This window comes from Scomber scombrus, chromosome 7 (assembly GCF_963691925.1).
Source record: "Scomber scombrus chromosome 7, fScoSco1.1, whole genome shotgun sequence".
NCBI lineage: Eukaryota > Metazoa > Chordata > Actinopteri > Scombriformes > Scombridae > Scomber > Scomber scombrus.
The window spans coordinates 21794447-21803706 of record NC_084976.1 but is presented as its reverse complement, the minus strand read 5'-3'; the positions used below and the strand labels follow the sequence as shown (position 1 = coordinate 21803706).

General features: G+C 39.0%; 2 protein-coding genes across 2 annotated transcripts; one reads left to right on the top strand and one right to left on the bottom strand.

Annotated features, from left to right (window-relative positions):
* Positions 1-279: 279 nt before the first annotated feature.
* rab42b (RAB42, member RAS oncogene family) lies at positions 280-1907 on the top strand. Its single transcript, XM_062422843.1, has 2 exons — positions 280-497; positions 1457-1907. The coding sequence occupies exons 1-2, from the start codon at positions 280-282 to the stop codon at positions 1905-1907; spliced, it is 669 nt and encodes a 222-aa protein (XP_062278827.1).
* Positions 1908-4582: 2675 nt separating this feature from the next.
* Positions 4583-8572, bottom strand: taf12 (TAF12 RNA polymerase II, TATA box binding protein (TBP)-associated factor). The gene is made up of 6 exons (XM_062423242.1): positions 8428-8572; positions 6867-7106; positions 5879-5956; positions 5539-5653; positions 5228-5316; positions 4583-5063 (listed from the first exon to the last, which is right to left on the bottom strand). Exons 2-6 carry the CDS (start codon positions 6945-6947, stop codon positions 5028-5030), a joined length of 399 nt encoding a protein of 132 aa, XP_062279226.1. The 5' UTR covers positions 6948-7106; positions 8428-8572; the 3' UTR covers positions 4583-5027.
* Between the last annotated feature and the right edge of the window lie 688 nt (positions 8573-9260).

Genomic DNA, 9260 nt, shown 5'->3' with positions numbered 1-9260 from the left:
CAGATAGGAAACTAACTGGTTGGAAGCTTGTGTGGGGTTTCTAATCTCTTGCAGGTTCTTCATCTTTCTCTCTTTCTCCGAGCCCTAGGCTGTTCCCTAGTCCTCTAACCATTCCTAACCTTACCTACAACCCCATTTGTAATTCCTGCACTGCATATTCTTTTTTTCTTTCTGATTACTTCTCTCTATTACTTGTCTATTCTTCCCTCTCTGTCCCAGAACTTTCACTCTCTATTCCCACAAGCTCTTCCCATCCCTCTTTTCCCACCGTCAGTAACAATGGATCTGACTTTGTGGCAGTACCAGTTCAGAGTCATCATGCTGGGGGACTCCACAGTGGGCAAATCCTCCCTACTGAAGCGCTACACTGAGGATTTGTTCCTGGAATCCATCAATGAGACGGTGGGTGTAGACTTCTACGTCCACTTCCTGGAGGTGCAGCCGGGGATCCGCGTCAAGCTGCAGTTCTGGGACACAGCTGGACAGGAAAGGTTCAGGTGAGAATGAACAATATCTGGTGGAAAATATGGAAAATGGGTGTCTGTGTTCTACAATGGTACCAGTCATAGCATAACACTTCCCCTAGAGCAGTTTGCATAACTTCACTATGCAGCAGGCCTTGTACTACACGTTTGTGTCTCTTTGTATGAGACAATAGAATATCTCATGAAAACAAAGATGACTATTCTCATGTCGAATATTAAAGAAACACATATGCATGCAAATATACTATCCAAACAAACAAACCACTGGTTATTCCATCCACGACAGATCTGTTATCAGTGTTTGCTCTCAGCTACGATTGTGTATCCACCCCGTCACCCTCTCAAGATCAGTCTACAATGTGTATGAAGATGCAGTGGAAAGTGGAAAAGGCAGATCTCTCAGCATATATAATGAAATAGCTAAGAGTGACATGTTCCCTTCTGTCTCAAAATCCATTATTTCAGTTCTCCAGCTGAATGAACCGCAGCAAATTACAAACTGTGCCTGTTGTTGTTTACCTCCTCTCTGTATGGTATCTGGTAATCCCATGAGTCAGCTAAATCAGTCTGTATTGTACTTCAGGTTTTGTTTTTGTAATCAACGACTTTAATAAAGAGGTAATGTTTCACCAACCAGCTGCTGGGAGGACCCTTTAATTCATTCTTTTGATTTAAACATTCAGTGACTCATGGGGGAACTACATGCCTTTCAACAGTGTCATGATTAGGGTGAGAAAGCACAGTGGTTATCAATTTCTTATAAAGAGGCAACTATTTGTCAATCTGCTTATCTAAAAGAGCTCAACTGAAACAGTGCAGGGACTCAGTTGATTATTTGATCACTGAAACAGGAAATAAGTTAAGTCTGAACTCTGCACTGCCTGGTGGGAGGTTTTGGGTGGTATTGACGTGTTGAAATTCAAATCTCCTCCTCCTTTTCTTTTTACACTTTGTCTTTATTCTTTCCTTAGGTCAGTCACCCGCTCTTATTACCGCAACTCGGTTGGAGGCCTGCTGGTGTTTGACATGACCAACCGAGCCTCATTTGAGCATATTAAGGAGTGGCATGCTGAGGTGTGTGAGCGGGTGCAGCCACATAAGGTTCTATTTGTGCTGGTGAGCCAGAAGAGTGACAGAGATGCTCACGGGGAAAGGATGGTGAGTCGGGAAGAGGCTCAGAAGCTGGCCGGACAGTTAGGGATGCCCTATGTGGAGGCGTCTGCCAAGACAGGCCACAACGTGAGGGATGCCTTTGAGCTCCTCGCTCGACGGATTTACCAGGGTCTGTTGAGTGGAGAGGTAGAGCTGCAAGAGGGCTGGGATGGGGTCAAGTGCGCTGCCCCTCAGGCTCTGCAGTTACAGAGAGCCAACCTGACTAAGCCCAGCACAGTCTCCAAGAACAACAAGAAGTGCTGTGGTTAAACTGTGCACTGGTGGTGGTCACCTGTATGCACACTGTTACTGTAAAACAAAAACCAGCCACCTATGAGCTGGATTTGTGGTGACACTTTACTGTATGACATGATCATGGAACACATTGATTTGCACCATTGCTGTGAAGATACAGCACGTCTAAAACATTTCGCAATGCAAGACCGTGATTCTCTATATGTGTACTTTTACATCTCTGAAAACAAGGTTTGTGAACTTAACTACTGTTTTTTTAATGTTAATTCTGCATTTTGTGTTTTTATGAGGAAGTGTTGGCACATAGCTGATCAGACTAACATGACAGATGTTGTCATTGCCTACCTCAGTTCAGTAGGGGCAGGCGTTGTCATGATGATATCCAGTAATTGGGGCTTTTTCCCTATTAAGTCTAATAGGTGCTAAAGACGAAACTCCGTCACAAGCCCATTTAATGTATTAGGACTGGATACTATCACATCTGCTGTGCTATTGATTTGGGGATCTCAGGACATATTAACTAGAAAAGTGGCTCCCAAATGGGGGGAGCCAAAAATATATATTTGATAAAACTCCTCCTGAGGTCATGATGTTACAAAGGTTTGCAAGTTTGATTCATTTTGAGGAGTCACAAGCAGCATCCTGTTTTTCCCTCAGAAACCATGTCTTAACATAATTCTGGGGATTCTTGTCTGTGGTGCTTAGTTGGGCAGTTACTATCAGTGCTGTGCAAGTTATTGAAAATGAGTAATTAGTTAGTTACTAGTTACTACTCTCAAAAATAATTAAAGTACTTTACAAATTACTGCATATAAAAGGAGCCTAGTTACCAGGTAAAGTAAATGTTGCATTACTTTTAAATGTCTGCTTCAATTCTCTTATTAATACACAAATAGCTATATTATTTACTGATGATGAAAAGTAAGCAGTGGGACAATGAAACACAATAGATATGTTTTGATTGGCCTATTTATTGTAGCCTCATTGAGCCTTCAAATCAAGCACTAGTACACAAGTCAGTAGTAATACTGTGTTGGCAGTGTAAAATGAAATAGGCTTAACAACTGTTTCTCAGACATTGGGCAGTAATTTCATATCATGATGGGTCTAATAGACAGGCCACCTGCACATAGCCTTATGTCCATTTCAGGACTGCAAATTCACATTGCCTGAACTGTCCGTGATTGTGTGGGCTATGGGTGGGTGGATGGATAGAAACACAAAATGGATGATTAGTTATATTTCTAGGTATCGCCAAGCAGTGGAATTACTTCAAACACTGACTGGCAGCAGACAAAATTATGGGGGGGGGGGGGTTATATTGGATCCCCTGCTTGATGCATCACTGTAGGCTATTATGCTGCTGGTGAATCTTTTGGGCCCGGGAAGTTTTCTGGAAAGAGCTTTGTTGGATCACTAATAATTACACAGCATCCTGCAAGTGAGCGATTTTAACAGGTGTCAGTGTTAACTCGGGGTTCCGCCTAGCACAAACACAGTGGCAAGCAGTTCTGTCAACTTCAGGTCTTCACTTTTTATTGACCACACATACGCTTTCACAACATAAACACGTTTCTCAGTCTTAACTCCTCTGCTCACTTAACCGGTATTTCCGGAGGGCACACAGTCCAGTTTCTCAAACACAGAATCAATATGCAATTATAATGGGGGGCTGGTGCGCCTGCTGTATTCTGGCTCCAGTGTGTGTATGTGTGTCTTCCCCGCACCAGCATTCTATTGCATCAAGTGGAGAAAGAATAATTAGACAACAGGTAACACCTGTGCCAATTAGACTACCCCTGGCTCTGCTCCTGTGAGCCACTCCCATCTATCTCTCCCCTGCAGCTGAGCCCAAAACACATCCCACCACCAACGTGCTGTTGTTGAAATAAATTATCCAAAAGCCCCAGGGTGCTTTTGGATATTGTTCTTTTGAAATGCTGTGAGAGGTTTCCATAGCAATTACTATTCATCTGGCTGATGTATAGTCTCCTGTTGTGTTTCTGCAACCAAAAAGTAGACAGACACTCAGATTAAATATTCACTGACAGGTTAACTGTTGTGTTTTTTTACTTGGTTTTCTAAAGCAGCAACTTCATTGATTATATTTTGTATTTTTAAATGTTTGAACTCCACTGGACCCTTAAAAACGTCCAAGTAGTCGTATGCTTTTACATTTGTGGAGCACTACAAAAAGAGAATAAATAACTTCCAAACAGCTATGGGCATTTCTTGTTACAAATTGAGAGTCTTCCCTAATCCCTTCAAACTCAGATATAACCTTGTCCAACAAATGCAGACACCACGTGGCTTCTCCCCAGGTCAGTCTGACCAAACTTCTCCTCATTTGGTAATATCAATCATTTATTATGTTTTAATGACATTATGAAAACATCAGGAGATCATTTCTTTTATCATTATTTTGATTCAATTTTCTGAAATGGACAAGAATAAAAAATAAAATTTACACGGATGTTTGGAGTGTTACTGTAATAAAACCAACTACATTCAGTTACAATAGACAACAGCACATACAGTACATGTCTAACACAAAGGTAAATAATCTACTGTATTGTAATCTATCATGTGCAGTAGGAATTTGGTATTATAAACTATTTATATATTTTAAAAAAACAATAATCAACATCATTTGAGCAGAGTGGGTAAACAGGGGAGCCATAATCTCTTACTCAACGTTAATGATTATTTATTATTGGCAATATAACACCAAAGATACTTTTTAAAGGAGGCAAATGAATCTGTAACATTCACATCCAAATGCTCTGGAGTATCAAAAGGCATACTGGATACAGCAGTGGTCACAATCCAAAAGAAGGTGTAAATGTTTATTGACAAAAATGCAATGAATAGAGTTTTGCCAGACTTTGCTAAATGGCAACAAAACTGAATCAAGGGACGAGTTACGTAATTGTGAGATGGTGCTGGCAAAACACTCAAAAATGAGGGAGAACTGACAAACACCAATGTCAAAAAAATATACCCCCACCCAAACCCACTATTTCTTCTTTACCAGTCAAAAAATAAAATCCCAGTTGAAAGGAAAAAAACCCCCCAAAAAACAACAAACAAAAAAGAAAATACAGAGTTGGTACAACATATTAGTGTACAGTCTTGCTATTTTTTGGTTGTCTTGCGGATCAGAGCCATTCTCTGAAATGAAAACAAATGCAAAGAGTTAAGTTCACATTCATTACAACACAAAATATATCAAACATATTAAGAAATACATAATCAACAGTTCTCTACCTATGTAAACTCCACATGTTAATATTAACAGGAAAATGTCATGACATGACAAAGCATCTAATGTTCACCTGTTTATGAGCCTCTGTGGTGCAAGCCTTCTTGAACGGCCGGATCTCATCTGAGCCATAACCAGGGATCCACATGTTCCACTGACGCTCTGGTAAAGACAAAATGCAGTGTCAGCAGGACCAAGGCTGCATGAACTTCTAAAGAGGCAAAGCTGCTCCTATCAATTACCCATGTTTTTAAATTACAACAAAGTTTGATAAATAACTTAAGTCACTTCGAATGCACAATGCAAGTTAAGCAATTAAATTAATCATTCATGCATCAAATCTGTGTGATATATTGGGCATAATCTTGAACAACAGGAACTTACCGAGATGTAATTGGACATCTTTCACCTCCAAGGTGTTGGACTTGCGATGACGTGCCAGCTGACAGGCAGCTGTCACTACACTCTCTATAAAGTCATCTGCAATTTGTAACAGCATCTGCAAAGAAACCAACATTGTGAGTAAACACCAAACCAAAAAGGAAAAAAAAAATCACAACAGCTGGAAAATCCCTCATATTTCCACTGCCCAAATTAACTTTCATTGTTAGCAGTATGTTAAAAAAAACATTTAAGCAACAAGAATCTGCAAGATGACACAAGTTTTACTTTCACAGTACTTGGGCTTACTAAAACAAATAAAACTGTAATTAAAACCACAGACCTCCTCAACGTCCTCATCCAGCTGTTCATTTGGGTCAATCTCTCTCACCAGGTCTTGCAGCTTCTTCTTGCTGAGCACCTGGAAAGTAAGCAGATGTACAGCGTACACTTACTGTGTTATTAAGACTACAGGATACAGACAGCAACCATGCCATGCACTCTTTGTAGTCATCTAATGAAGGTCCAAAATGTAATAATGACAACAAGGCACTAACAAGAAAATGGACTGTGGGAATTTGTAAACAATTTCACAGATATCACCATATTCTTCACATATCTTATCAATTTATACATATATAAATGTCATACTGGTTTTTCCATATTGTTATTTTGACTGTTTTGGTCTATTTTGTACACATGACATATATTGCACGTCTGTGGGTCTTAAGAGAGGAATCCACCTTCTGTTACTCTCCTGAGGTGAGATGTGAGGTGTGATTTCTGATATTAGAAATGAAACTGATTGCTTGTGTGTTCTCCTTTTCCATGTAGAGTCAAACATGTAATATAATGAGAAATGGTACTCTTTGTAACTTTTAAAAATCAAGAGTTCATTTATTATTTCATGTTTTTTAATTGGTAGATGATTAGTGAATAAACTGCATTTACATAGCACTGCTTAACAATTAGCCTCTCATTCACACATTACACTTCAACATGGGGACAGAAGGCATCAAGGATCAAATCACTAACCCTTTGATTAGCGGGCTGCCCAGTCTACTGCTCAACATCCTGAGCTACAGACAGTTTATGTGTCTTTCATTAATATCAATCAAGAACTTATTATAATCATGTTAAACTCAACACATTGAGTTTAACAACTAGTCTTGTAAAGTTTTGAACTTTTTTGAGTTTCTCTGTATCTATTTGAGTCATTTTGATCACAGCCATTGTGCAGTTTTCCAGACAGTAAGTAGTGAGTGATATAGCAACCACCCAAGTCCGGCACCACTGTCAAAATACATTTTAAAAGAAGAAAATGAACTGACCTGAGATCCCTCTGGACTACTTCTGCCAGCAGGGCCAGGGGCTCCCAGGACCTTCACTGCTGTTGTGGTGTTGTTAGCCATGCTGGTGGCTACAGGAGACGTGGGGGGGGACTCTAGATTTTACAGGAAGCAAAACTGGTGTGTCCTGTCTGTGCCTGTGTATGTCAGAGTCTTGGGTGACAGTCCAAGTTGGGCACTGGTGTGATGGATTATCTTTTAACAGGGACCACGTCCATAAATCTGTAGGAAAAAGACAGATATTTCATAAATCAGCACATCATAGCAGTCTTATCAAATAAGCTCCTTATTAATGTTAACTCTGGGTTCTAGATTTCTGGTTGTAATATCTCATCTGTTTAACCGTATGTAGTGATTTTTAAAAATGTATTTACACCGAATGCAAAAGATACAAATTAATGTGGGCATAAACAAAAGATTGGCATCTTGATATAGCATGGTAACAGCTCTGTAACAGATAAGAAGGCACTGCAAAGACTTATAAAAACTGCACAAAAAATGATCAACACACAGCTGCCTGCTCTAGAAGACAGGTACACGCCCCACTGCCTGCAGAAAAAACGCTGCATCCTAAAGGACTCATCCCACCCCACCCATCAGCTGTTTGAATGTCTGACCTCAGGCAAACGTTACACGGTCCAATAAGTCACGCACTACAAGACTACAGAACAGTATCTACCCCAAATCCATCATCACTCTGAACTATGCTCTGAAATCACATACACTATAATCAATAACATGTGAAATCTATCAACATCCTGTGCAAAAGTGTACATTTTATACTTATTATGGTCCATCTCATTTTTAACTTTCTTTTAAGTATATGAATGTGAACTGTGTGTGTGAGAACAATCTTTCTTTTTATGTATACATCTTGAGTTCCGTTTTTAAACTGTGTACTAAATTTCGTTGTGTATTTTTTTAAGCAATGATAATAAAGTGATATTGAATCTTGTATCAAAAGAAATGAGAGACTCTTAAAGGGGCTTGTTCACGGCTCTTTTCACTATATAGCTTACTCATTTAGAAAACGACAAAAAACATTAAAAAGGATGGATGAGAAACCCCACAGTGTGCATCTATACTATCATTTTACTGAATATATGGAATAACAGATTTGATGTTTTAATACTTTCCTACCATTTAAAGCTATTTTTAACGTTGCTGTTTAAACAATCCATTATTACTACACTACAGCATTTTTAATACCACACTGTATACTACGGTAGCCGTGTTAGCTACAAAACATAAAGTAGCAGCAAAACAACGTTTGATTATCTACTCAAAATATTTACTGAGTTAGCAAATTAACACCTCACTCAGAAAACAGAAACATCCAACAGGTATCTATTATGTGGCTGTACAACCTCCACAAATAAAGCAAACGTGTAAAATAGAGACCCCAAAGTAGCGTTATGTGCTAAAAACAATAGCAGCCATCGAGCTTTGACGTTAGCCGAACAGGCTAACATTAGCGACTAATCTAACACTGTGGCTTCACTCACACTCCAACATTCATTTACGCGTTAAACTGCCAACTTACCCAATTAAATAAACATTATCTGTCCATGTTTCGGTGCCGTTGCGACGACAATGTGTCAGTTTTACACAGAAATACTTCCTCGAACAGTCTGGACACAGCAGGAAAAATGAGCGAGGATATTTTTCACTGCTTCCGCTTTGTTTATGTCTACTTCCTGTGGTGACTCTGCTCTGCCACCTGCTGGATGGTGTGGAGAACTACATCGAGATTCAACAAATAGATGAGCGTTTAATTTGTCTCCGTGTAGGGTGTCAGAACACAAATATGCCACAAAAACCTGCAAAACTATCATAGAACTAGATCAGAATCTTTTCTTTTTTTAAAGAAATGAACAATGACCAAGCAACAATACTGCGCAGGGAATATAATGCAATTTTAATACATAATTATCCCACACCAGAGGAGTAATCCATCAATTATAAAATATTCAAAAGTAATAATAATTCAATGATTATTAAAATATTATTTGGGATGAAATAACTTGAGGATTCAGGTTCAGTGAGAAATTTTTAACCAGTTCGCTTTTAAGGAACTACTCATTTCAGGAAATGCAATACCTCCAAACTACCTTCCGGGTTTTTTTAAATACCTGATTTATGTTTATGTGGCTTAGTCCCACAAATAAAGTCACAAAAGTTATGGCAATATCCTAAGGAGTGCGGCTCAAATGTCCTGTTAATTTGAAGCCAACTGTTTTGTTGTTATTGTTTCCCCAAAAAACATGTTTTTGAGATACTACCTGAGCACTTCACAAAATATTTGACAGTTTTGCTTTGTTTTTGTTATTTTGAAACATATATGACCGATTTCAACATTATTGGTCAGAGATGGAT